The 27,185-nt window shown below is 57.4% G+C and overlaps 2 protein-coding genes across 2 annotated transcripts in view; one reads left to right on the plus strand and one right to left on the minus strand.

Moving 5' to 3' along the window:
* The first annotated feature begins 590 nt into the window (after nucleotides 1–590).
* On the plus strand, nucleotides 591–5,837 carry UBALD1 (UBA like domain containing 1). Its single transcript, XM_045994196.1, has 3 exons — nucleotides 591–801; nucleotides 4,347–4,406; nucleotides 4,741–5,837. Exons 1-3 carry the CDS (start codon nucleotides 682–684, stop codon nucleotides 5,092–5,094), a joined length of 534 nt encoding a protein of 177 aa, XP_045850152.1. The 5' UTR covers nucleotides 591–681; the 3' UTR covers nucleotides 5,095–5,837.
* A 4,778-nt stretch (nucleotides 5,838–10,615) lies between these two features.
* C21H16orf96 (chromosome 21 C16orf96 homolog) overlaps nucleotides 10,616–27,185 on the minus strand; it is a 44,904-nt gene continuing 28,334 nt past the window's right edge. The window contains exons 7-18 of the mRNA XM_045994287.1: nucleotides 26,833–26,918; nucleotides 26,398–26,508; nucleotides 23,407–23,481; nucleotides 22,604–22,768; nucleotides 21,578–21,696; nucleotides 20,816–20,878; nucleotides 17,951–18,043; nucleotides 16,914–17,091; nucleotides 16,683–16,785; nucleotides 13,316–13,414; nucleotides 12,389–12,602; nucleotides 10,616–10,752 (exon numbers count right to left, since the gene is read on the minus strand). Coding sequence (XP_045850243.1) covers nucleotides 10,737–10,752; nucleotides 12,389–12,602; nucleotides 13,316–13,414; nucleotides 16,683–16,785; nucleotides 16,914–17,091; nucleotides 17,951–18,043; nucleotides 20,816–20,878; nucleotides 21,578–21,696; nucleotides 22,604–22,768; nucleotides 23,407–23,481; nucleotides 26,398–26,508; nucleotides 26,833–26,918 — 1,322 coding nt within the window. The 3' untranslated portion in view covers nucleotides 10,616–10,736. The remainder of the gene's footprint in view (nucleotides 10,753–12,388; nucleotides 12,603–13,315; nucleotides 13,415–16,682; nucleotides 16,786–16,913; nucleotides 17,092–17,950; nucleotides 18,044–20,815; nucleotides 20,879–21,577; nucleotides 21,697–22,603; nucleotides 22,769–23,406; nucleotides 23,482–26,397; nucleotides 26,509–26,832; nucleotides 26,919–27,185) is intronic.

Consider the following 27,185-nt stretch of genomic DNA (forward strand, 5'->3'; position numbering starts at 1 on the left):
AACGCACGAGATTTTGCGTGGGAAAGTGGGAGCCCCGCGGGGAGGGCACCCCGAGGCACCAGAGCCTGCCCGCCTTGCCGGCTTGTTCGGCGCAATCCCATCCCAAACGTTCCTCGGGTCTACTGTGTGCCTGGCCAAGCGCCAGACTGGGAAGGGACCCACATCACGAGTGGGCGATGTGAGCTTGTGCTCGGGGCGCTGGGGAGACCGGAAGGCTTCCTGGAGGCGGTGGCTTTCTGCAGAGCCCTAGAAGGCACATTCATTCATTCAGTGAAGGAGTATTTATTGGCGCCTACTGTGTACCAGGCATTTGGGGCTGTGCGTCCCAGTGCCTACGATTTGTGTCAAAATGTCTAGGTCCCCCCTTTGCAAGTGTGCGCCCATTCAACAGAGGGATGCCAGGCACACCGGGCCGAGAAGCCAGAGGGTCCGCGGACGCGCCCTCCCGCTTCCGCACCCAGCGGGGCCAGCGTCCGGACACACCTCCCTGCGCCCCCCGGCCGGCCGCGGCGCGGGACTACATCTCCCAGCATGCCCCCGCGGCCCCGAGCCAGGCGAGGCTCGGTGAGTCAGAGCCGCACAGTAAATATTTGTATTAGCCGGAGCCGGCTCGCTAATGGTGGACGCGTGAGGCGGAGGAGCGCGGCGGCGGGAGGCAGCGGGCAGCGCGGCGGCGGCGCCATGTCCGTGAACATGGACGAGCTCAAGCACCAGGTCATGATTAACCAGTTCGTGCTGACGGCGGGCTGCGCGGCCGACCAGGCGAAGCAGCTGCTGCAGGCGGCCCACTGGCAGTTCGAGGTGCGCGGCCGGGGCCGGGGCCGGGGCCGGGGCCGGGGCCGGGGTCGGGGTCGGGGTCGGGGTCGGGGTCTGGGGCCGGGGCCGGGGCCGTCCCCTCAACCGCGCGTGTGCGGGCCGGTGTGGACACGTGCCGATGCGCGCTCCGTCTGGGCCGGGTCGGGGCCGCGCAATCGGCCCGGTGTCCGGGTGGCCGCGCGCCCCGGCGGCCGGGCCCTAGCGCGCACACGCGCCTTGCGGGTCCGGCCGAGCGGCGCGGCCGCGTCTACGCGGCCCCCGGAAACGCCGCCCGCGCGGGGGGGGCGGCCCGCCCCCGCCGGCGCCCCGAATCCCCGCCCCCCCCCCCGCGTCCCCAGGCTGTCGGGATGCGGGGACCCCCCTCTTTTGTTCGGGTAACGGCCAGGGCGGGGCGGCGCCGCGGCCCGGACGGACAGTCGGTAGGAGGCCGGAAGGAGGACGCCCCGGGCGGGGATCGCGCGCCGCCCCCACCTCGGGAGCCGCGGGGTGGGACAGGCAGTCCCGGGGCCAGCCGGCAGAGCCGCCCCGCGCGAGTGGGTCTGAGGGTCTGCGTGCCCGGTGGGTAGTTCGGTGCCGCTTGTGTTCACGTACATGTGCATTTGTATTTACGCACGCGCCACGCTACGTGCGGGCATGTTGGCGTGTGTGTAAACACGCAGCCCACCCGGCGCGCGGGTGCGGGCTCTATGTGTTCCGTGTACACACACGTCGCCGTCTTTGCAGATGGTGCCCACGCGTGTACGCACACGAGTGTACCGGTACTGTGTTGGAGCCCCAGAGTACAGCTACGGGTGTGCATCCGTGCACCCCGCCCCAGAGGCGTGCCCGGGTGGCCGCCTCCATGCTGGCAAGGGACTACCTGCACAGTGCACGGCGTGGTTTACATGGCTCAGTAGCTTTCAGTCAGCTGGGCAGGAGGTGGGGCTGCCCCAGTCAGGACCCCACCCACCAGGCCTCCCTGACCCATAGGGCGCTAGTGCCCGCAGCTTGTGCTGCCAAGAGGCCACCTGGCTTTGCCTAACTCAACTGCCACAGAAATAACCCAGAGTGGTATCTAGGAAAGAGGCCAGAGTCCTGGAGCTCCACCACTCACAGGTGTAAGGTCACAGCCCAGCCGGTGTCTGTGCCCAGCCAGGGCCTGGGAGCCTCATTTCCTGGTGGGGAGCCATCCCAGGAAAGGTGTTTGGGCCTGCTGAGGGGACAGTGAGCCAGGGGATTCCAGGGCTCAGTTTCCTGAGAGTGGGATGGGGATCAGAATTGCAGCCCAAAGGTTTGGACAGCCTGGGGAAGCAGTGTTCTGTCCAGCCCTGGGGGCACTTTGCTCACCCACATCCACCAGAGCTCTCAGGAGGGACGGCTGCCCTTTTGTGGTCCTCACAGCACAAGATGGGAGGCTGCTTGCTCTGGGCAAGTCCCTTCCCTCCTCTGGCCTCAGTTTTCTCTACACCTCCAGTGTGGGAGTTGACCTCTAAGAAGTGAATGGCCACTCCCTCCACCACCCCTAGGGCCTGCAGCCCCACCCTGCAGGAAGCTCCCTAATCAGCCTGTTTGTCTCTAGAGCTAGATGTGGCAAAACTTGTAAAACCACATTCAGGGCAGTGTGCAGGAGTTCCACATGACACACTCCCTCCCTGCCTGGGGCTGGGCGGGCAGGTGTCTAGTGGGAAGTCTGTTGTGGGTCTGGACTCTGAGCCCAGCACAGAGCCTAGCACCTGCTGGGCTCTCTCTCAGCATGGGTTGGTGTCCATCACGGGAATTACAAACAGGGCTTTGAGGATTGAAATGTCTGGGGAAAACTCTGTCCCTAAGAGGGACAGGAGCTGCCTGCAGACTTGTAGCGCTGGTGGCTCCCTGACATCTGTAAAATGGAGGATAGGGATACTAGGGAGGTTCATGTAAGGTGAAAATGAGGTGTGAACCCCCAAATCTTACGTCCTTGCATGAAAGTGAGGGCTACCCAACCCCTCAGTAACCTCCCCCCAACAGACTCACAGGCTGAGGGTTGACCCAGGCTAAGGCGGTCTCTTTGGGTCCTAGCTCTGTGATTCAGGTGTTAATGAGGATGGGTGGCTGCAGGGGGAGGGGGACCTGGGTGTTTTAAGCGGTGGTGCTTCCTGGAATCCCAGCTCAGGGGGCTTTTGGTTCTGCTGCAGGGAATGAATGGTTTGGGTGTGTCCTGGGGCTCCCAGGTAGGAGGGAGTCGGGACAAGGTACTTAACCCTAGCCTGTTCCCACACCGTTTGGAGAAAATGGGGTAGGGCATCTCCAGCAGGAAATTCCCAGAAAAATTCATCTGAATGTGAAAAAAAATAAAACCCCAGGGCAGGCCCTGCAAGCCAGCTTGGTCTGGCTGTGCTGGGGGATGGGGGGGGGGGGCACCCGGTAGGCAAGGGATTGGTCAGGGCTGTGTTTAGGGGGCAGGGAGCCTAAAGGGGTGATGGTGGAGGGTGGCCGGGGCTGGGGCTGGGCCTGCGGCTTGGCAGGGCCATGCAGACCCTTCACACACTCCCTCACCCAGCACTTACGCAAGAGCAGCTGGCTCCCTCATTTTCCTCAGCAGACTCCTGGAGCCCCCTCTTGCCAGTCCCCCAGGGCCTCCAGATGAGCTTGTCTGGCACAGGCCCGCACACTGTCTCCTTTCCCTCTCCCTTGCTCACCAGCCTGGGTGCAGACCTCCTCCTGTCACCCTCCTGCTCTGCACCTTAACATTCCAAGGGAGGCTTGGGTGAGTGGGGCAACAAGTGCAAAACCCAGACCGTCCTTCCTAATTCTGGCTCTCTCAGCTGGAACGTGGATCTTAGGTTATTGCAGCTAGGGGGGGCAATCTGGAAACCACCTTGTCCAGTTTCCTTGTGCAGATGGAGAAACTGAGGCCCAGATCGTGGCAATTTCCCATGGCCAGCCAAGGAGAAGGGTAGTCAGATCATGGACTTAACATCCAGGAGTCTGTGCCGTCCCCTGGCGCAGTGAGGAGGAAATTGAGGGGCTCCTGGGTGGTTCAGTTGTTAAGCGTCTGCCATTGGCTCAGGTCATGATTCCAGGGTCCTGGGATGGAGCCTGGCATCGGGCTCCCTGCTCCACCGGAGGCCTGCTTCCTCCCTCTCCCACTCCCCCTGCTTGTGTTCCCTCTCTTGCTGTGTCTCCATCAAATAAATAAAATCTTTCAAACAAACAATTAAAGATGAAATTAAGGCCCAGATTAGGGAGTTGCCACCCATGGAGTTGCTGACAGGCTAGAATTTCAGTCAAAGGCCTTTCTCCGTGAGACCTGGTGAGGGGGCTGCCTGCTCCCCTCCCAAGGTCACTGTGTGCCAGCTAGAGGCAGCCTTGTGTCTTTACCCCCTCCAGACCTGCCGGGGAGTCTACAGTGCCTCCTGGGGGCTGGGGAGGGGTGGCAGGCGTTGAGTGGTGACAGGCACGCTCCTTCCACTCCCTTCTCTCCTGCTCGGTAGCCAGGCCCAGGGGCACACCAAGCCCATAGATTCTGGGAGCAAGGGCCTGAGGGTAATGAAAAAACCTTCTTTCCACAGACGGCCCTCAGCGCCTTTTTCCAGGAGACGAACATCCCCTACAGCCACCACCACCAGATGGTAAGTGTCCCTGCAGCCCCAGGGGTGGCGATAGGGGGTGCTCCTGGGTCGGGGCAGGGAGGCCTCGTTCCCCTAGGAAGCCACAGTGGCTCTCTGCTGTGGGGGGGTCTCCCTGGGGACCGCTGGTGGGTGTGCTGGGCCAGCCATCTCAGCCCCGCCTTCCCTCCCTGAGCCCCAAGCCTAGCGGTCGGAGTCCGGAGCCAGAAGGCAGCCTGGGAAAGGCCCAGAAGCTCGCAGCCGTGGCGGAGCATGGGTCTCCTCCTCCGAGGCAGCGAGAGGCCAGGCGGCCTGGCAAGAAGGGGTTCTCACCCCAGCCTCTGTTTCTCCCCCACAGATGTGCACTCCTGCGAACACCCCCGCCACGCCCCCCAACTTCCCTGACGCCCTCACCATGTTCTCCCGTCTCAAGGCTTCCGAGAGCTTTCATGGGGGCGGCAGTGGCAGCCCGATGGCCGCCACGGCCACGTCCCCCCCGCCGCACTGCCCCCACGCCGCCACCGGCAGCTTCGCAGCACCGAGCTGGCCGACTGCGGCCTCGCCTCCCGGGGGGCCACAGCATCACCAGCTGCAGCAGCCGCCCCTGTGGACTCCGGCACCCCCCTCCCCGGCGTCAGACTGGCCGCCCCTGGCCCCCCAACAGGCTGCCTCTGAACCGAGGGCCCACCCTGCCATGGAGGCGGAGAGATAAGGGAGGCCCCTCCCCCCTCCCGGAGGCCAGGACCCTGTGGGGCGGGGGAGAGGATGTCTCCGCGGGCCCCCTTCACCCTGCTCTGTCTGCACCCCCGTTCCCCGGAGCCCTGGAGGGGAGAGACTGGACCCTGGTGCCAGCACACGGGTTGCCTGCGCGCAAACATGGGAGTGCAGGCACGGGGCCCCCACCTTGCATGGATGTGGTTCAGAGTCGTCTTGGTGCTGGTGGACGGAACTTCAGAGAACAAGCAGCCTTCCCCAGAGGACTCGCTCGCCCTGCCCCACCCCAGGGGACTGCGGAGAATCGCCACAGCAGCGGAGACTTGGCTGGCTCCTGCCTGGGAGCTCCTCAGGGGCCAGCAGGCCTAGATCCCCACCCTCGGGAATGCAGAGGCTTCTCCGCATGTGTGTGTGTAGCTGTGTCTGTATTTATATGTATGTCGCTCTACAAGAAGCAACCTAGTTTATGGGGCAGCTGGACTTTGCATGTTAAGAGCGAGCCCCCAAGCCCCTTGTCTGCCACCTGTCTCCCCAGGGCCCTGCCCCTCTCCCCCGCCCCCTGCTCAGCCAGCCTTGCTGTTCCCTGCAGAAAAAAGAATTGTGGGAAACTCCAGGACTCTTCCCACCCATTCCCCAGCGCCTGCCTGCTGGGGCTGCCTGCATGCCTCCCCCAGAGCCCGGGGGTACCTCACACCCTTTCCCTTCCTTTTAACAAAAGAGAAGAAAGAGTTCAAACCACCACCAGGCTCTGTGGTCTTGCCTCGCATCCTGAGCTTTGCTGCCCTCTGGCTCCGTGCAGAGAGGCAGGGCACTGAGAGCCCAGAGCAGAGGGCACCCCGGTCCTGCCTGCCTCCACACGGCACCCGTCTGCTGCTGTCTTTCCATCACAACATGTCACTGGAACCTTCTTGCCCATCCACGGCTCTTCCCGTGAAGTTATTTCTGGCCTGTGTTCCCAGAAACCCTGCCTCCCGCCCGTCCTTCCCTCCTGTCCGACTGGACTGATCCTGAGCTCCAGGGCTAACAACTGCCTTCCGGTCTGCTTGGGTTTCACATAGGACCTTTGCTTGTGTGTAGGGGTCCTGGGGCTGGCTGCAGGCTGGACTCTGCAAGCCCAGCCTGCAACAAACATGCCGGGTAGAGCAGGGCCCTCCCCCCTGGGAAGGTGTGCTTAGCCGGTTTTTGGGCAGGGACAGGACGAGCCCAGGGCAGAGTCCAGCCTGCAGCTCAAACCTTTGGTCGCTAAGGAGACTGGCAACCTAGGAGCGATACAGACAGGAACCCGGGCTGCTCCCAAGCTGGGCTGGGGCCGACACCTGTTCTCACCCCAAGGGAGAAGCCGCGGTGCTCCGCTCTGTGCAGCACCCTCCTCCCGACCTCTGGCTGCCCTTGCTGGGGAAGGGGCTTCCTGGGGCAGCCTCAGCCTTGCACACCTTGTGAGGGTTTGGGTGTCGATGGAGAGAGACCAAGGTCTCTGCCCAGCCTTTGGTACAGGCAGGCCTCTAACTTAGGATAGCCCGCCTGGCTTCTGCAGCTGATAACGTGGGTTGGCGAGTTTCTTCTGTTTCAGAAGGTCTGCTGGACTGCCGTCTCTGCGCTCCCCACGGGCAGTCCTGCCTCCTGAGGACCGTGCTCCTGTGTCAGGTGTTCCCAGAGCCACCATCTGGCCTCCCCAGCCTGTCTCTGCCCTGCTGGACCCTGGACAGGCTCAGGGGTCGACTCTGTTCTCTGGCTGTTACCGAAGAAGACAGACCGCCGGGCCCCCGCTCCAGCTGTTGCTTCCGTCCTGGAATCGTGTCCTCACCCTGAAAACCCTTCCAGCAGCCTCCCAGGCCTTCCCGGCAAAGGAGGTCTAGAGGGGAGCACAGCTCTGGTGGGGGGGGTTCTTGTGCAGAGAGGAGGGATGGAGGGGCAGGACACAGGGAGGGGGTTGGTGTCTTGGGCCTCCTGAATCTTCACCACAGCCTTCTGATGGGAGAAATGCTCAGATAACTGCCACACGGCCCTGGAGTATCGGGAGATCGCAGAGGCGAGTATGTTTCCGTGGGCGCTGTGCTCTGTAGGGGTGCGTCTGCCTGGGTTGTCCCAGCGAGCAGGCAGCTGAGGTGCTGTGTGTGTCAGACGCAGAAGACCGTGCACCCTCAAGAATCTGCACTCCTGGAGGCGAGGCTCCACCCTGGGCAGGCCAGTGGGAGGACTGTAAAGGCCCACAGTCTGGCTACTCAGAGCTGTGGCAGTCCTGGGTTTCCAGCCTGGGCACTGTGGACATTTGGAGCTGGGTTAGTCTGCCATGTGCTCTGTGGGTACTGCCAGCATCCTGGCCCCCGCCACTGGATGCCCGTAGCATCCCCCAGTTGGGACAGAAGTATCTGCAGACGCGGCAGAATGTCCCCCAAACCAGGGAGGTCTGTAAAAAGACCATAGACTCCCACGTCCCACGGCATCTGAGTTCCTGGGGAGAAGGCCTCACAATATTATTTGCAACGTCCACAGGATATTATTTGATCAACTTCAGAATAAAAACCACTTAATCATATACCTTGAAAGGGTGAAATTTAGAGAATGTCAACTGTATGTCAAAGCTGTACTCAGAGCTCCCAGGGAGGCCTCGGCTCTCAGGCGCGGAACACGCGCCTCCCAGCGGCCAGGAGCCATCAGACTCATGACCCCAAACTTGGAGGGCATAAGGGTCCCCTGGGTGCTTGAGGCAACTGCTCTGGAAGAGGGTCCAGGAATCTGATTTTTTGTCATTGCCCCAACCAAGGTGGGAATCCAAGCCAGAGCCAGGGCTGGGGCCTCTCCGAACTTACCAGCAAATGCAGAGGCCCTGCCAGGTGTGCTGGGAGCCCCTGGTCTGAGCATCTCACGGTCAAGGGAAAGGCTGCAAAAGCAGGCCAGACAAACTCGGGGAGCCAGAGCTGGGAGCCTTCCTCAACTCCCCTAAGCCTGAAAGCTCAGAAGCGAAGCTGAAGGAGTTAGTAACGGTCTCTTACATGTTCAAGTGTAAACTGGCTGGAAGACAGAGGGGCTGGTGCAGGAACAGAAGGGAACAGACACCGCCATCTTCAGCTGGCCTTCGTCTCCGCGCCTCCTGGGAGCTGTCCCAGCGGCACACACGGGAAACTGGCCTTGTTACCTCAAAGCCCAGCCTCTTCCGGGCATGGTCACCCCTTACCTGCCTGCCAGACTTGAGCGCAAATGACCATTTCCAGAGTTCTGCTCTAAACGCCATTTGCACCTATGACCTTGCTAGGATGCTAGGAGCTCTGTCTCATTTCTGAAGGGCAGACGTTGCTGCGTGTGGGGTGAAGGTCCGGCTTCCCCAGGTGACAGGCAGTGGGTGTGTCTTTCTGGCCCGCGGTTAAAACACCTAGGAATGCTAACTCGGGGGTCTGCAAACTCCTAGTGCCCCGATGTGCTTCTTGGCTGGCGTGATGTGCTGCTTGGCTCGCAGGACGTGCCATGTGTTCCTGAATGGCCTGCCAACATTTTAAAATCAGGAGAGTTTGTGGGAGAAGACTTCCTTCTGGCTCACCTCGGACGTTTGCAACAGCTGGCCCGGGTTCCTGCAAGGCTGCCATGGCTGAAGCGGAGCCTCCTAGCGGGACACAGCCAGCCTGGCCCTCGTCAGCCAGTCCACTCCACTGGCCGCAGACGTGTGTGTCTGATTCCTGTATCCAAATCAGTTGCAATCTGGAGAGGATCTTGTTTTTCACCAGGAAAATCTTCCCAAGTAAAAGGCCGGCTCTGTGGGGCAGAGGGGGGCACCTGGTGGATGGAGACTAAAACGCTGTGGGCAGGCGGGCTCCTTCTCCAGGCCGCTCTCAAAAGAGAAGGGCTTGTTCTCCAAGACTCTCTCGGATGAAGGGGACCCTCCCAGGGCCACTAAGGGTCCCCAGGGTCTTTCCAGGTCTCTGAGAACACCCTGTGGCTGCTGGTGGAAAACCACACTGTCCCCAAGGCCAGCCCCCTAACCCGGCAGTGGGCAGGGCCACCAAGGCTCTGGAAGTCTCTGAGGGGCTTTTTTTTTTTTAAATATTTTATTTATTCGACAGAGAGAGAGGTCACAAGTAGGCAGAGAGGCAGGCAGAGAGAGAGGGAGAAACAGGCTCCTCACTGAGCAGAGAGCCCGATGCGGGGCTCGATCCCCGGATCCTGAGATCATGACCTGAGCTGAAGGCAGAGACCCAAACCACTGAGCCACCCAGGTGCCCCTCTGAGGGGCTTTTATAGTAGGACTCATCTGAGGACAGTCTGCTTTCTTCCCAGGGTCAGTGTTGGGGAGGCCGCCTGGGCTGGACAAAAGGAGAGCTTCTGACAAAAGGCTATTTCCAACTCTGCCTTTGGAAGTCTCTCCAGCTGCTTAGCGACGGCTTCTCTTCGGGCAATTGATGTGTTTCAGGGCAGACTCCACTCTTTCAGGGGTGGGGGGCGCCGGGTCCTCTCACACCCGTTCCAGGATGGCCGAGGCCGTGTCACTGGTGCAGCCTGAGAGGCCGGGAGCCTGCTGGCAGAGTTCTCTGCTTTCCGAGGCCGCTTCTCCTCTCCCGGGAAACAACAGCTGCACATACTGGTCGGGTGGTTTCCTGGGGATCCTGGTGATGCCATGAGCCAGGCAGACTGGGACGGTTGGTCACCTCTCCCCCTGTCCAGCCCAGCACTGCCGCGGCATCGCAGGCCAGGAGCCCTGTCCCCCTGGCAGAGGAGGAGGCTGGACCCAGGGCCTTCTAAAATTCCCACTCTGCCGACACCATCCTGGTTCTGTCTGCTCCCCAACACCTTTCCCTGCTGGGATCGGGTGGGCTACCTCCCTGAGGCACCTGCCTGGGTGTCGGGGTGGCCCCTCCCTCCAAGCTTCCTGTAGGCCCCACCCTCTGGGGCTGGAATCTGGAGGAGCAAGGATTCTGCCTGCAGCTCCCATCTGGGGCCAGGCCAAACCTGGCTTGTTCCCCGGCAGCTTTGAGGGGCGAGTGGGGCTGGATAGGAGGGTCTGAGAACCGAGCCTGGGTGTGTTTGGGTGCCCGAGGGTGGGGACTGCAAGGACGAGCCCGGCATGGGATGCTTTTCCTGAACCCGCCCACACCTCCCTGTCCTGCTGTGGGGGATGATGGAAGTTGGGACCCTCATACTCACGTACGGCACGCAAGGAGGATAGCTCCTGGCGGGGGGCTAGAGAGCCGAGGCCTCCCGGAGCAAACTGGACAGGTCACACCACCACCCCTGCCCTCAGACCCCCTATCTTCCCAGAACACAGGGCGAAGTCACCTCGGCACACTTTGCCATGGTGGAAAATGTAGCAGAGGCAAGAAGGTTTGCTGCTGATTCTCTCCTGGGACTCCTGGGAACTCACAGTGTTTCTGGCTAGTGGCTCTGGGAGGCTGACCCTGGGGTGGGGGCCTGAGTAGGGACCAGAAGGTTTACGCACCATGTGGGGCAGACAAGGCCACCCTCTAAAGAGAGCTCCAGGCGGGTCACCCTCATCCACGGTGAAAAAAGTGAAAGACTTTATTCTGGGAGAATTTGCCAAAAATACTCATCTGTGATATGGAGGGGGGAGGGTCGGGGTCCAGAGCTGCACCAGACAGTGCCTGCTAAAGCATCTTGAACTGGTAAGTCGCCTGGGTCAGGAAAAGCTTGGCCTCATTTAGACACAGTCCTTGGAGAAAGAAAAGAGAAGTCAGGGTCTGGGAGTGGTCACAGATGAGGAGCTGGGGAAAGGGCCAGGAGACCATTAGGAAGGGGCTAGGCGTGCAGTGTTCCCAGACTCTGATGGCTGCCAGGCCAGGGGATCCTCCCCTATGCCAGTCCCTGGGCAGCTCACACCATCCCCCAACTCCCTTACCCATCTGGCGGTCCCAGGGGCCTCTAGTGGATGTTGGGACTGGGGGGAGCCATGTCCCAAAACCATGCAAAGTGAAATTTTTTAGACTTTGTGTAATGTGTTAGACATGTCAGAAGTACAAGAAGCACAGAGGGCACAACTAGACAGAGCCGAGAATGGAAAGGAAGAGGGAGAGAAGTTGACAGGGAGAAGGAGGGAGGAACCAGCCGCCTAAGGGGAAGAAATCAAGGCAGGCGTGCACAGTGGCAGCTGCCTGCTAAATGTCCAGATCAGGACATTATGACCTCCTGCTCTTTGTTCCACCAAGTGCACGGACAGTTAGCGCAGGAACCAGGAGGACATCCAACCCGGGGTGCGGGATTTCAGCCCTCGGTGGGAGAGAGCAGTCCCGGAATGTTCCAGGGCCGTTGCTCACGGGTTGGCCAAAAAAGTAAATATAAACAACCAGGTTTTAAAAATATCCAGATCATAACCATAATTACTGGTGGGAATAATCAACATGAAGTAAAAAAAAGGATGGACACAGTAAAATTTTTTTCCCGTGAGAAAACTGGTCTTGTTAGAAATAACAGCCCCCAAAGAAAATGTCTGTGGGGAGTGTCTGGGTGGCCCCTGGATGGCTCAGTGGGTTAAGTTTCTGCCTTCGGCTCAGGTCAAGATCTCAGGGTCCTGGGATGGAGCCCTGCAGCGGGCTCTCTGCTCCGCAGGGAGCCTGCTTCCCCCTCTCACTCTGCCTGCCTCTCTGCCTACTTGGGATCTGTCTCTCTCTCTCTCTCTGTCAAATAAATAAATAAAAATCTTTTTAAAAGAAAGAAAGAAAGAAAATTTTAAAAAAAGAAAAAGAAAGTTGTAAAGAGAGAAAACGCCCGTGGGCAGTAGGTGTAATTGGAACTGATTATGATAGAGCCATTTCAGCAAAATAAAAAGGAAAGTGTTTTTATTTTTTTTATTTATTTTTTTTTTATTAAATATTTTATTTATTTGACAGAGAGAAATCACAACTAGGCAGAGAGGCAGGCAGAGAGACAGGAGGAAGCAGGCTCCCCATGGAGCAGAGAGCCCGATGTGGGGCTCGATCCCAGGACCCTGGGATCATGACCTGAGCCGAAGGCAGAGGCTTTAACCCACTGAGCCACCCAGGCGCCCCAAGGAAAGTGTTTTTAAAAGCCAGTTAGCTGTTGTATTGAAATTTGGTCAAGGAATTACATTGGCTTGATGGAAAATTCAATCTAGAAAGCTATGTACTCCAGGAAGGGCAGGATGAGGACTGTGTTGTGTGTATTTATATGCATAGAGTTAAAATAGCCACTGGGTCAAAATGAGTCCCTTATGGACACCCCTCCCCCAGGTGCACGCATGCGCCTCCACCCCCCACCCCCCCACCCCAGGCCAGACTCTCTGCGGGCAGGGGGAGAGGAGGGGAGGTAGGGGTGCAGGACACCAGGCTCACGGATTGGTGGGCTCCTCGGAGGCCTGCATGCTGGCTCGGGACTCTAGACGCAGAGGCCTTGGGTGCCGGGTGGGCCCTGGGGCCTGCTGGGTGTCCCTTGGGGGTGGCGTCAGTGGCGGGAGCAGTGGCAGGGGCGGCAGCGATGGAGGCCGAGCTGGCATCGCAGGCGGGGGCCTGGAGGCAGCCGAGCGCACCCTGGCGTGGGGGTGCTGGTCTGGGAGAGGCAGGAAAGTCAGTGATGTGTCCCAGGAACATGCTCCAGGAAGGCTGGCCGGTGGGGTGCTACTTACTAAGGAGCTGAGAAGCTACCATACTAGAAGTGGTTTCCCCCGGCTCACCCAGTCCCAGGCACCCTAAACTTCCCCGGGGGGTGACCCCAAATAAATGACGCCAGAAACGGATGCTGAACCGGACATGGATCTGGAGTCCAGGATGGGGGGGTGTGCTGTGCCCCAGCTCCACACGGCAGAGCGGGGCCGAGGATTGCAAGGGCTGACAAGGGAGAAATTGCGTGGGTGACCACGCCCACAGATCCCTGGTGCATGGCGAGAGGAATCCAAGGGGTACCCCCAGCCTGGCTCATGGGGTCCCAGGCAGATAGACCCCGGAGAACGAATAGGCTCCGTATCCCACCCCTGCAGCTAGTTAGACACCTGCGGACAGACCCTGGGCCTCGGCCCCTGGGATGGGCAGCGGGGCCAGGAAACCCCGCTGAAGGGCAAACTAGGGACCCAGGATGGCTGGAGGCCATGGCCAGGAAGCCGGGTGCTGCGTGGGGGTCACTCAAGGGGCCTACTCAGGCCCTGACACAGAGCAGGGGAGAGACGCATGCGATGGGGCAGGAGAGCCCCAGGCTGGGATTGGGGGGCATGGGAGACACTGCCAGAACCCCAGCTGGGCCAGGGAGTTAGGAGGGCAGGTACTCACGGGAGTAGATGGGACCATAAAAGGTACTCGGGCGTTCACGATCATACGAGTTGGGGGTTGCGAGTTGGTTGCGAGTTGGGGGGTGTGGAACCTTCACAGCTTCGTGGAAAAGAAAGGGGAAGAGACAGTGCGGGTGAGGGCTCAGCTCTTGCAGAGTTCGCCCCCCCGCCTCCCGGAGGCCCCGCCCCTCCTGCAAAGGCCCTCCCACGACTCCCCAGACCGGCCCCGCCTCCACACACACACCTGCCGCTCTGCCCACCCCCCCCACCCCCGCCCCCAGGGAAGCCTCCCTCTCCCACCTTCCTGAGACTAGAGTTTCTAAAGGCATAGATTCTCCCGCTGGGGCCAGACCGCTACTGTGCCCCCGCCCCCACCTTCCCGTCCCTCATCGGGGGTGTATGATTTTTTTTCCTTTGAAGTAAAATTCATATTCCACAAAATTAACCATTTATTTATTGATTTTTAAGATTTATTGATTCGACAGAGAGAGAGAGCACAAGCAGGGCGAGCAGCAGAGGGAAAGGGAGAAGCAGGCTCCTCACTGAGCAAGGAGCCTGATGCGGGACTCGACCCCAAAGCCCCAGGATTATGACCCCAGCTGAAGGCAGACTGAACCACCCAGGCGCCCCACCATCTATTTAAAAAAATTTTTTTGAGTAATCTCTATGCCCGACATGGAGTTCAAACTCACAACCCTAAGATCAAGAACTACATGTTCCACCAACTGAACCAGCCAGGCACCCCACAAAATTCACCATTTAAAGCAAACAATTCAGTGACATTAAGTTCATTCACAGTGGTGGCCACACACCACCTCTACCTAATTCCAGAACATCTCATGCCCCCCAAGAAAAACCCTGTGCCCACGAAGCACTGCTTCCCTGTCCCCCCCTGCCCCTAACCCCAGTGGTGAGGAACGTGCTCTTTGTCTCCACAAACCAGGCCTGTTCCGGACCCCTCACAGACCCGGGGCCGTGCAACATCTGGCCTCTTGGGTCTGGCTCCGAACTTCATGCTTGAACCCAAGGCATCGCCTTTCTCCGTGTCCAGCCAAGAATCCACAACTGGTCCCCCAGACCAATGTGTGCACAAGAAGAGGGGAGTCCACGGGGGTGGGGGGAGGCTGTAAGAGTGAAGACGCAGGGAGGGCCCAGACCTGGCCCCCAGGACGAGTTACGGGGGCACCAAGCTCTTTCCAGTAAAGGACACAGGATGGTTCCTTCTGCCCGAAGACCGTGTCCTTCCCTGGGTGTCCTGACAATTCCCGCTTTGAATGTCCTTTCTTAAATAAATATTTATTTATTTATAGATCATGGTTCCTCGTGGAGAAAAAACCCTAAGGAGGCAGCAACTTTATTTTGTCCCCGTCGGGTGTCCCCAGTGCTATCTACAGGACACACAGCACCAGTAAGGGGTGTAAGGGAGTGACCGGCCCACAGACCAGGGCCCTGAGGCAGCGGGGCCAGCAATGTGGAGTCTCCCTTCTAAGGAAGAGCTCACCATCAGCCAGTAGCCTCCGCGTGCTGGCGCCTCAGGGCTGTTGGCTGCTCACGGCCCGGCCAGGGCTGGGGAGTGTTGGCTCAGAAGCCCCCCGCCAGGCTGGCCTGGACCGTACCAGGTCTGCTTACTATCTGAGGGTCTCTCCTGGCTCCCTCCAGTCCCTCCCTGCTCTGTTACCCCCGCCCAGCCGCCAGCCCAAACCTCTTGCATTCCTAACTCGGTCTCAAGGTCTCCATCACCGGTTTCTTGAGCCTGAACGAAGATCTAATTCCAGTGTATTTTATGGGTTCTGGGTAAGACCAAATGCCCAGTGGAGGGGTACGCCGAGGCCCCCGCTCTGATCACCAGGTGGCCCTTGGTTCCCTCCACAGGTCTGAGAGTGTCTCACCGCTTCCCTGCCCGGGGAGGGATGTGGGCCCAGGGCAAAGGGTCAAAATCGAGACCCAGTGAGCTTTGGAAGCCTAGCTCTGACCCAACGCTCTCCCTGAGGTCCCACTGATGCCTTGGACTCTAAAGGTCAGAACCCAAACTCGCCACCTGACCTTGACACCTGCTCCTCCCAAGCCCTCCTCTGCAGCTTCCCCACCTGTGCAGAAGCCAGAAGCCAAGGATCTGGGAGCCTCTCAAAGGAAGGGGACTCTAAGCTCTGGCAGAAGAGAACGGTTCCCCCAGGGCTTCGAGGCAGGCACAAAGCACGGAGAGAGCCCCAGGGGTGGAAGACAGCCGGGCTCACTGACAGACGGCAAACAGTTCTGAGAGGCTGGGGACAGGGGCAGACAGGGGACAAGTCATCCCCCGTCCCTCGCGCCTGCCACACACACACACACACACCAGATTGGCCAAGGAGCCTGGACCCGGAGCACAATGCCCCTGAGATGTCCCACTCCTAACCCTTAGAACCTAGGATCCTGAATCATCCAGATGGCCCAGTGTAATCGCAAGGCTCTGAAGAGGGAGGCCGGAGAGTCAGAGTCAGAGAAGGGGAGGTAAGGACAGAAGCAAGGTCGGAGCGAGGCATCTTGAGCTGGAGGAAGAGGCAAAGAACGCAGGAAGCTCCTGGCAGGTGGAAATGGGGAGGAAACAGAGTCTCCCCTAGAGCCAGCCCACTGCTGGAGCCAAGGATTGGGGTTTCCCATAGGAACCAGCTGGAATGGGGGTCTTGATGCTGCAGCAAGCAGAATGACTGATTCCATATGTCCCCCACTAACCCAACCATCACCTACCTGGGACAGTAAGTAAGGCCTCCAGGGTCTGTCCACATCTCTTCATCATTCCCAACCCCTTCCCAAGCTTCACCACAGACAGACTCACCTTCCTGAGTCCCAGCTGTGCCTGGCTTCCAGCCACCACAGGATCTTTGCACCTGCTATGCCCTCCACCTGGACTGCTCTCTTTCCAACTGTCCCCTTGATCCAACTGTCCCCTATTCCATCATCAGAGGCCTCTCCTCGGACTGATGTTCCTCTCACAACTCTCCCATCCCCAGCCCAGCATCCCTCCTTCGTGAGGCCATCTGGCACCCCTGCCTGGGCCAGCATCCTTTGTCTCCAGGGTCCTCCCCTCAGGTCAGCTATTCACTGGTGTTCCGAACAATAGGTCCCCACCTTCGGGTTATTTGCTAACAGTCTGCTTCTCCCACTCGTGTGGAAACCCTGGGGTGACAGCCCATCTTTCTTCGCTCCCCCTTGGCCCCCTGACTGGTACAGTGCCTGGCACACAGCAGAACCCCATTTCTGCAAGTGGCTGTGTAAGGATGTCCCAGTCTGGGATGGGGGCAGCTCTGAGCCCTGCCTGCACCCCCTCAGGCTCCCCAGCAAAGCCAGGACATCTAGGACAGGGGCTCCTAGGAAGTCCTGACTCCTCTCACCTGCCAGCTCCTTCTCAACGCTGGTCAAAGGTCGTGCCCCATCCTGGGTGGTCATTCGGCCCTTGTAGAGGATGCCGTCCACTCCCAGAATGTCCACCTCGGCCTGTTAGATGGCCCAGACCCCAAGTCAGGGAGTGTTCTCCCCTGCTTCTCTAGTACATAGAGGGGCTCAGCAGGCAGAGCACGGCGCCCCCATGGCTCGCCCACGCCCAGGGTGTTTGCCATACGCACGGTGTCATAGTCCAACACTTCGGGGTCCCCGTAGGGGTAGAGTGTTGACAAGTCATAGGAGTTGAACTTGAGGCTGGCATTGCCAGGGCCATCTCCCCAGTCCTTCGGGGACCCCAGCGAATCCAGATTCCTGTCCTGGTCTCCAAGGTCCTGGAGCTGCTGTAGCCGCCAGTGTTCCCTGAGGTAGGCAGACAGGACAGCAGCGGCTGGGAGAACCCCCTGCCCCAGCAGCAGCAGGATGGACCCAAGGGCCTACCCAGTGGCAAGGTAAGACTGGAATTTCTTCCAGCTTGAGTTTGTGGGGGGCACTTTGGGCTGGCAGGTGGACACGGACAGGCGTAGTTGGGACAACGGGGGAAAAACCAAGGCCGATGCTCCCCCAGATCCAGCCAGCCCTGGGGACCCCGGTCTGTCCCAACAGAAGGCTTTTAACCTGTGATCTCGAGGAGGAGCCAGGCATAGGAAGGTGGGGGTGCAGGCCCAGGCCCCCGTGGCTCTCCCCTTTCTGTGGCTGCGATTGCTGCTCAGCCGTCATCCCCTCACCGGGCAAGCAGGACCTCAGGCCAGGGTGCACGAGGCAGCCACAGAGGGTGGGATGTCAGGAGGTGGAGGGAAGGACCGGGACCAGGGAGCCTGCCAGGTGCTCTGGGAAAATGCAGGTATGGGCAGCCAGCTCTGCCACTTACTGCTTGTGACCTTGGGCAGGGGCTGAAGGTCTCGGAAACTTAGGTCCTTCAACCACAAAACCTGGCCATGGCAGAATACACCTCAGAGGGAAGGCTGAAGGATTCACCCAGGGCGGCTGGGGCGAAGTGCTCAGCGCAGTGAGGCCAGGGGCCCTTGCTTACTTCCTCCTGCTGGAGGCGGGCACATCCAGCCTAGCTCACAGCAGTGGTGAGATTCAAATGAGAACCCTTCCCTCTCCCCAGCCACCTGCTGCCCCAGCGCCCTCCCCAAACGGTCCCGGGACCAGAGCTGGCCTCTCTGCAGGGCTGGGGCTCCCGCGGGCCCCTGGGGCAGGCCCCCAGAGCACTCACCTCATCTGCTGCTGCTGCAGGTACTCATAGGTATTGGCGCTGGCTGGCCGCAGCCGTGAAAGCAGGTGGGCTTTACGGATGGTGATGAGCTGCCTGTAGGAGGACAAGAGTTCCGTGGGAGGTGCAAGCGGCCAGCAGACAGCCCCAGGCGTCCTCCTCCTCCAGGAAGTCCACCACCCTTCACCCCATCCTTCTCTCTGGAGATGTCCACGTCCCCGCTGGGCTCAGGGCTCAGAAAAGTCCCAGTAATCTTCGACCGTCATAAAGAACAACCCCGTTCTGAGTATAAAACTAAAAGCCAGAGCAGACGAATCCTAAAAACAGAACGTGCGCAGACCTGACTTTGCCAGGGGCTGGGGAGTGGCCACAGATGGGGCTGGGGTTTACTTCTGGAAAGCTGGTGAAAATGCTCTGGCCCTAGAAGTGGGGTGGGGTGTGTGTGTGGGGTTGCACAATATGGTCAATGCCCCTGGCCTGCCCACTTTAAAATGGTCGATGGTGTTCTGTGTATTTCCCATCCACAAGAAAGAGAAAGGAAATATCATCTCTGAGCAGTGAGAACTGCTGTACACATTGAGCTGAGAGGTGGTTATAAAGGTGTGTGCACGTGTAGAAATCATCAGTTTGCACCCTAAATATTTACATGCTTTACTGTATTATTTAAGCCACAATGAAATGTTAAAGTAATACATATTGTCAGCATTTTAAAAAGGACAGAGAAGCACAAACACAAAAAGCTCTATAACCATGTGACAAATATTTTTATATGTGTCCTTCCACTAATTTTCTGTGTTTATGTATTTTTTTAAAAGATTTTATTTATTTGACAGACAGAGATCACAAGTAGGCAAAGAGGCAGGCAGAGAGAGGGGGAAGCAGGTTCCCCGGTGAGCAGAGAACCCAATGTGGGGCTCGATCCCAGGACCCTCGGATCATGACCTGAGCTGAAGGCAGAGGCTTTAACCCACTGAGCCACCTAGGCGCCCCTGTATTTTTTTTTTTTTTTTAACAAAAATAGGATCATGGGCAACCCCTTCGGGTCCCATCCCTACTTGGGAGCTTTGTGCTATCACTTTGCTACTGCTCAGTAAACCTTTCTAAAAAGCAAAACAAAAATAGGATCATAACACACAAACTGCTTGATTTTCTCATTAAGTTATTGTGAACAATCTTCGAGGCCACTAAGTAATTCTTCCACAACTCTGCCATCCAATATGACAACCACTGGACACCGGCGACTATTTAAATTTATGGCTAAATTCAAATAAATTTAAAATTATGGTTAGATTTAAATAAATTTGTGGTTAGATTTAAATAAATTTAAATAAGATGTAAAATTCCAGGGTCACCTGGGTGGCTCAGTGGGATAAGCCTTTGCCTTTGGCTCAGGTCATGATCTCAGGTTCTGGGATCAAGCCCTGCATCGGGCTCTCTGCTCAGCAGGGAGCCTGCTTCCCCCTCTCTGTGCCTGCCTCTCTGCCTACATGTGATCTCTCTCTCTGTGTGTCAAATAAATACATAAAATATCTTTAAAAAGAAAAAAAAAAGTAAAATTCCGTTCTCAGCCACATTAGCCCTGTGTGGCCAGTGGCTGCTGCGTTGGATGGTATAGCTGTAACCATTTCCAGATCTCAGAAGGTTCCATTATACCTCCTTCTACAACATGACTTACATCGGCTGATGTGAATGTACGTAACTCATTCACCGCTTCACATTGTTTCCTTTTCTTCTTTTAAAAATATTATAAATGGGGCGCCTGGGTGGCTCAGTCGTTAAGCGTCTGCCTTCGGCTCAGGTCATGATCCCAGGGTCCTGGGGTGGAGCCCTGCAAGGTCCTGGGATGGAGCCCCGCATGGGGCTCCCTGCTCAGCAGGGAGCCTGTTTCCCCCTCTCTCCGCCTGCCTCTCTGCCTACTTGTGATTTCTCTGTCAAAAAATAAATAAAATCTTAAAAAAAAAAAGAACCACAACAACCCTGTGGGAGTGCTGTTGGGTGGTTCTTCGAAGAGCTCACCGTTGCGGGACCCCATGACCCAGCTCTTCCACCCCCTCCAGGTTACACCCAAAATACCTGGAAGCAGGTGTTCGAGCCACTCTACCTATACGCGCGTTCACAGCCGCACTGATCACAACAGCCAAAAGAGGAATCAACCCAAACGTCCGTCAGCGCGTAAGTAGGTAAAGAAAATGTGGGCGGCTCCCATAACGTGGTATGATGCAGCCATAAAGATGGAGTGAGGCCCTGACACCTGCCCCAGTGTGGATGAAACTTGAGAACACGATGCTTGGAGAGGCCAGCGCCGGCTCATAGGTGGGAGGACTTATTTCGTGTGGAGTGTCCAGAACAGGCAAATCCACAGGAACAGAAAGCCAGTGGTTGTCAGGGGCCGAGGGGAGGAGGCAATGGCGTGGGGGCTGCTAATGAGTCTGGGGTTTCCTTGCAGGGAGATGAAAATGCTTTGGAATTAGAAGTGATTGTTGCAGATCATCGTGAATGTGCACCAAACGACACTGAACAGCTCCCTTTGAGATGGTGTGTGCGCAGAATTTCACCTACATAAAAAGTATTAAGCTCAAAATACACCCTGCAAGGAAGTCCCACAAAGTTCATCTTTCCCCTGGTTTCCTTCTACCCTTTTGCTTTTGGAGTCGACCTTGACCCTGGGACACAGAGGGTGCCAGGCAGGGCTGGCGAAGGAGGGGATGCCGGTGCCCCTGCCCGGGACGGGGAGCAAATGAAATGAAGGGTACGGAATGATGTATACGGCAGACGAACAGGTAAGTGACGGACCTAGAACCTCCGCTGGAGCGTAGGTGGGGAACCCAGAGAAGGTGAGCGTGGGCGCCCCCTGGTGGCGGTACTCACGGGCCCGTCATCAGTTCCACTGGCCGGTCGCAGGAGATGCATTTCACCCGCTCAAACAGTTTCCTGCAAGACAGCCAGCCATCAGCTTCCACACGGTGGGGGCAGGTCTGTCTGTGCCTCAGGGTCAGGACTTCCCTCCACACCCTACTCCCCCTCTGATCTGGCCCTGCTCAGCTCAAGCTCACTCCGCTGCCCCCTGCTATCCTGTGGCTGCCTCAGACACAGGTGGGGGCACAAGGTGAGTAGTTTAGATTCCTGCTGCAAACACAATGGAGGTCTTTAAAACCAGGGGCCTTCTGGAAATCTACCCTTCACAAGGGATATTGGGAGAGATGAGGGGTCATCTGAGGACAAGAGACCCTTCTCTCCTCAACGCTGAGTCCCCCTCTGCCTGGGACTCTTATCTGGATGGGGTGGGGGACCGGGCAACAGGGCTCTAGACCCAGATCCCCAGGCTCCCTGTGAGGCCTTCCATGGCCCCTACCCTCCATGAGCCTTGGTTTCATCCATAGCAAGAGGGCTTTGGAGCAGATGTGTCCTTGCAGCCGCTGGACAGCCAAGGCCAGAGCCCCTGGGAACCCTCAGCCCCATCCCACCTTCGCCCCCTCCCCCAAGCTGGGAAGTCCCACCCCTTCTCCCTGGGTCCGCACACGTCTGGAATCCTCCCTCCCAGAATCTGCTGGGATGCCCCTCTGGTTTCCTCTCTGGAGAGAGGGCCTCCTCCACCCCTGGGAGGTGCACCCCTACCCAGGAGGGCCTCACTTCCTAAAGCCGGCAGCGCTATCAGGGTCAAATCGGAGGCCTTCAATCAGGAGCTTCCTGAGTACTTTCCGGATCTCATCCATGTCTTTCTTCAGACCATTCAAATCACTGTGGACCAGCTGCAAAGGGAAGAGAAGAGCGGTTAGTCAACTAATTCACACCCCGCTTCACTCCAGAAAATGACGGGCAGCAAAGTTACAGAGCGTGTAACGACATTAAGCTGAAACAGTGAGGGGTCAACGAAAGGGAAAATGACAAAGCTTAGGACGAGGTTCATCCACCTAATGCATGCTGTTAGAGATGCAAAGTGAGCTCCAAACCACCAGGGTAGGCACCCACTAACCCAGTTCTTGTCTTGGATTTGCCTGTTCCGGACATTTCATAAAAATGGAATCACACCATCTATGGCCTTCAGTGTCTGGCTTCTGTCACTCAGCAGCATGTCTGCAAGGGTCATACCCAAGTGGCAGCATGAATCAGGGCTTCATTTCTTATGGCTGAATGACATTCCATTGGATGGATAGACCACAATCTGCTTATCCATCGATCTGTTGATGGACTTTGGGACTGCTTCCATTTTTGGGCTGTTATGAGTAATGCTGCCAGGAACTCTCGCTCTCACATGGAGTAGGGCTGGCCTGTGGAACCATGGGACGCTATGGAAATGATGCGGTGTGGCTAAGTCATGGAAGACAGTGCAGCTTCTGTTGGGCTCTCCTGGGTCACTCACTCTGGGGAAGTCGGCTGCCATGTTGTGACGGTGCTCAAGCAGACTTGAGAAGTTTGAGTGGCAAGGGAGAGAGGCGTCTTGCTGATGGCCACAGGAGGGTGCCATCTTGGAAATGGCTCTTCAGAGGACTGAAGTCCCAGATATCATCTTGACCACAGCCGTATGGGAAATCTGAGTCCCTCAGCTAAGCTGCTCCCCAATTCCTGACCCTCAACAACTCTGAGGACTTGTTTCAAGGTGTCACATTTCAGGGTTACTTGTTACGCAGCAGGCGATGGCTGCTACAGGGTGCTCACCTTGGTGCTCAGGTCCTTGGTCAGCTGCTCCACATCTTTCTTCCAGTCATCCTCGTGGGTCACGACCCTGAAGAGCATCCCTTGAATCATCTCATTCAGCTCTGTCGCCACCGTCTCCAGGTCGGCTCGGCTTGCCTTGCCTGCCAGGGTGCTCCTGTCGGCTTTCTAGAGACACAGGGGACTCAGGGAGCCAGGGCTGCTGGGGAATCAGACTGCTCTGGTCTGTGTTTTTTAGTCCAGAACCCTGAATGCCCAGCCTTGGTTTAAATTCAACCTTGGGGTCTAATTGGCTCAAACGTGACTGTCAGGTCTAAGCCAAGGTCTTCCTGTGTATGGAGATGCTGGTGCATGATTTTTAAGTTCACATAATAAACTGTCATTAATCCTCAGTCACTGAAAATAGAAGTTGATAGGACAACTTTGGAGAAGCTTCCCAAGCCCTTCTAAATGAGAAAGATGAAAGGGAACTGTGGGAGGTTCTCTGCCAGGTTTTGTCTTGATTGCATGACTCCATTCCCCTGGGTGGGAGAGCTGGGCTCAGGATGGGCAGGCAGAAGGAGAGAGGAAACTCTGCTCACTCATCTCTTTCTTCCTTTTTAAATATTTCATTTATTTCAGAGAGAGAGAGAGCATGCATGAGCACAAGCATGAACTCAAGCATGATGGGGTGAGGGGCAGAAGGAGAAGCAGACTCCCCACTGAGTGGGGAGCCTGATGCGGGGCTCGATCCTGGACCCTGGGATCACAACCGGAGCCGAAGGCAGACATTTGACTGACTGAAGCACCCAGGCGCCCCCACTCACCTCTTTCAACTCCCGCTCCATTGCACTTTTGTCCACCTTGTGCATTTCGAGGTTTTTAATTTGAGCATGGACAATCTAAGAACAGAAGCAAAGGGCATGTTTGCCATCCCTGCAGGCCTTTTGGATAACATCTTCCTCCCATGTCCACCCTTGCCACATGCTAGGAAGGGACAATGGGGCCAGGTGGCTAGCAGGTAGGGTGGGCACCCCGCATTGGGCTCTCTGCTCTGCGGGGAGCCTGCTTCCTCCTCTCTCTCTCTCTGCCTGCCTCTCTGTCTACTTGTGATCTCTGTCAAATAAATAAATAAAATCTTTATAAAAAAAAAAAAACACCTAGTAATAAAGAGGAGTGATTAGCTGGGATCTTCTAACTTCTACTGCTGGGGTTACCTGTGTACTGGGTTGACTAACGTCTTCCCCAAAATTCACACCTGCCCAAACCTGTGAATGCAGCCTTATTCAGAAGTAGGGTCTTTGCAGATGTACTAGTTAAGATGAGGTGATACTGGGTCAGGGCAGGCCCTAAATCCATTGACTGGTGTCCTTAAAAGGAGGCGATGTGAAGACAGACACACAGAGGGAAGAGGGAAGCAGGGATTGGAGGGAGGTGGCCACAAGCCAGGGAATGCCTGGAGCCACCAGAAACTGGAAGAGACAAGACTCCTCCCCCGGAGCCTTCGGTCAAACAAGGCCCTGCCAACACTTTGATTTCGGGCTTTTAGCCTCTAGAACTGTGATGGACCGGGTCCCTCGTGTTTTAAGGAATGCAGTTTATGATCATTTCTTATGGGAGCCACAGGAAACAAACAAATCCAGTCAGCGGCAGCGCTAAGCCAGGCCTATCTAAACCACAGCCAGTGCCCTGAACCCCAACGGCAGGCCACCTCCCCGCCACGTGAGCCTGGCTGCCTTCTGTGCCTGGATCTGTTTCCTGCTCTTTCCTGGGGCACTAATCCCACGCCTCTCCCAGAGCCTGGAGAGACAAGAAGTGGCATCTTCTGGCTAATTATGGCAGAGTCAGCACTCAGTCGCCTTATCCTGCGCCTTCCCGCACCAAGCCCAAACTCCGAAGATCACTGCTTCTTCCAGGAAGGGTCTTGGGAAGCAGCCTCGGGCTTAGGGGAAGACCCTTGTCCCAGTGCAAGACGCAAATCACGTTTTCCATAAGGTCCGTAAGAAAGAGTTCTGCCCCCATTGATTTTCTGGCTGGGCTCTCGATGGGAAACTCTCTGAGAGAAGCACGCCAAGGACGGAAACATTTCCATTTTGACTGGATGGTGAGGGCGTGGCTACACAAACAGGCAGGTGTGGACTCAGCCCTTAGACTTACGACCTGGGCATTTTACGGTGTATAAATTACACTCTGGTTAAAAGTAAACAAATACACCACTGCCCCCACCCCCCGCCGCCCCAAAGGGCCTGGATGGTGACTGTCTTGCTGCCAGCCGTCAGCCGGTGCCTGGTGCAAAGTGGAGGCGTGTAGCACAGGCTGAATGACTCGGTGAATGAATAAGAGGGTTTCTCGTGCCACCTGCTCTGTTCCCGACGTTTCTTGCGGGCATCCAGGGAAAGCAGCGGCTGCCAGGTTTCTTCACAGCTCCAGATGTTGCAAGAGAACCACAGCATTTCTCTGGCCTCCCTTGTTTCTCCAGGACAGGCTCCCCAGGGCTGCTGATTGCTTATCGCCTGTATTCATGTAGGGAATATTTAATGAAGTGTGTGCTGTACACGGAACCCTGCTCCAGGTCCTTCCAGGGTTAAGTTTGAGAAGCGACGCATCCCTGTTGGCACAGGGGCGGGAAGCACAAAGGCTGACTTGTTCGGTCTGGCACTGTTTGGTCAGGGCTTGTCCTCTGCAGTTCCCCTCACAGAGCGACAGCTACTCGGAGGCAGATGGTGAGCTGGTCCCTCCTGTGGCATAGGACGGGGACAGAGTGCTGGGCACACACGACACGTGCCCCAGGCACTGGCTCTGGTCTCCATTGGGAGGGCCCCCGAACGGAACGCCCGCCACTGGGAACAGCAGCCCAGCTTCTCTGCAGGGCGGTGGCAGTGAGGGCCTGGAGCTGGCGGGAGACAGGGAGTTCCCAGTCTCTGCATCCACCAAGCCTGCGGCTCCTCTGCCCACACCCGGCACCCTTGCTCAGGCTAGGAAAGGGCTCCCCGTTCAGGAGTTCTTTCCGCTCCAAGTCGCGCTGCGTGTGTCCCAGCCTGATGCCTATGCGTCATGATCTCAGGAGGGGGAGATAGGCCTTCCTCTTGTGCCTCCTACATCCTAATGCATCCCATCTCCTAATGAAACCATCTCCCGTGGTTCTGTGTGGGCTTTCGTCTCTTACTCTCTGAGGGAAGGTCATCTTCTCCTGCTGCGAATGACTCAGTCCTCCTTCAAAGGTTGGGGACACCTCTGAGACAGGGCTCAGAATGGATTGGTCCTGGGGACCAGTGGGCCAGGGACGTCAGGCCAGCTGAGTCAAACCCTCCAGGCCCGAGGGAGGGGGTGTTGGGCCAGGTGAGCCCCAGCAAGGCGCTCTATGTCTGTCCACGAAATTGTAGTGTCAGCAAATCTGCCATTCAGGAAAGATACCCTGTCCCTCCCCCAGTCCTCGTCCCTGTGCTGATAATTCTCAAAGGAGCTGGGGTAGGGGAAACGTTACAAGCCTAACAGTTGATGCAAGAAATCCTCTTATTCATTCCCTGATTCTTTCAGCACATTTTGAGCATTTGTTCCATGCTGGGCACCCTTCTGGGGGCGGGTGACAATGTCTGTAACACAGACATTGCTTGGGCTCTCTGGTTTATACGTTTGGAGGCGGAGGAGGGCGTGGTGGGATGTGTTTGTTTCCGCGGAAGTGTAACTCACAGAGTAAAATGCCAGTGCCCAGTCCCTGGTTTCCCCACCTTCAGTGGGTCGGTGAAACCTTCGGGGAGGGTCCGAATGTCCAAACATTCGGAGGACTCCCCCACAGCTGCCCGCCCGAGCCCCCAGACCTTTAAGTCATCCAAGCGAATCTGCAGTTTCTCCACTGCCCTGTCCAGCACGATGTGGTGATGTTTTATCTTCTCTATCTGGTGGCCCCAAACTCTCTCGAGTTCCTCTTCCTAAGAGGGGAGACATGGACACAAAGGGCCTCTGCCCCTAAGGTCACCATGGCTGGGGAGGGGCATCGAGAGTGTCCCAGACCAGTGTGTCTCTTGGACCCTAAAACCCCCGCCAGGGGAGCCACCCAGGCACAACCCACTGGGACCTCTGCACCCGTCAGGTCTCCCTCTTTGGTCCCACCTACTCTCCCAGGGTGCCTTTCAGCTACAGGACAGACCAACGCTGTCCTGGCTCAGGGACTCTGCCATCAGCCTGCCTCCAGCTGCCGTCCCATCCCGGAAGCTCTTTCTGCCTGAAGCTCTTTCTGCCTGGGGCACACACACCTTCATCCTGGATCTCTGGAGGCTCCCGATCTTTTCCTGCAGCACGCCCACTGTCGACCCAAGCTTGGCAGAAGCTCCCAAATTAGCTGAAAGTGAAGGAGGGGGTGGCTGTCAGGGGCAAGGATGGGGAAAGAGGCTTCATCTAGAGGTCCACCTGCTTCCCAAAGGTGTCATCGGAGGTAGCGCTGTCCAAAAGCAAGAGACTGTGAGCCTGGGGGTCTGCGGTCATTTAAAGTTTTCTAGTAGCCACATTCCTTAAATCAAAAAAAAGGGGGTGGTGCCTGGCTGCCTCCGTCAGTTAAGCATCTGACTCTTGATTTTGGCTTAGGTCATGATCTCAGGATCGTGAGATT

This window comes from Meles meles, chromosome 21 (assembly GCF_922984935.1).
Source record: "Meles meles chromosome 21, mMelMel3.1 paternal haplotype, whole genome shotgun sequence".
Taxonomy (NCBI): Eukaryota; Metazoa; Chordata; class Mammalia; order Carnivora; family Mustelidae; genus Meles; species Meles meles.

Excerpts from the sequence above, each read along its gene's own strand:
- UBALD1 (XM_045994196.1), top strand. The coding sequence starts at position 682 with ATGTCCGTGAACATGGACGAGCTCAAGCACCAGGTCATGATTAACCAG. Across the intron at positions 802-4,346 it reads CGGCCCACTGGCAGTTCGAG|ACGGCCCTCAGCGCCTTTTT; the intron begins GTGCGCGGCCGG and ends TTCTTTCCACAG. Across the intron at positions 4,407-4,740 it reads ACAGCCACCACCACCAGATG|ATGTGCACTCCTGCGAACAC; the intron begins GTAAGTGTCCCT and ends TCTCCCCCACAG.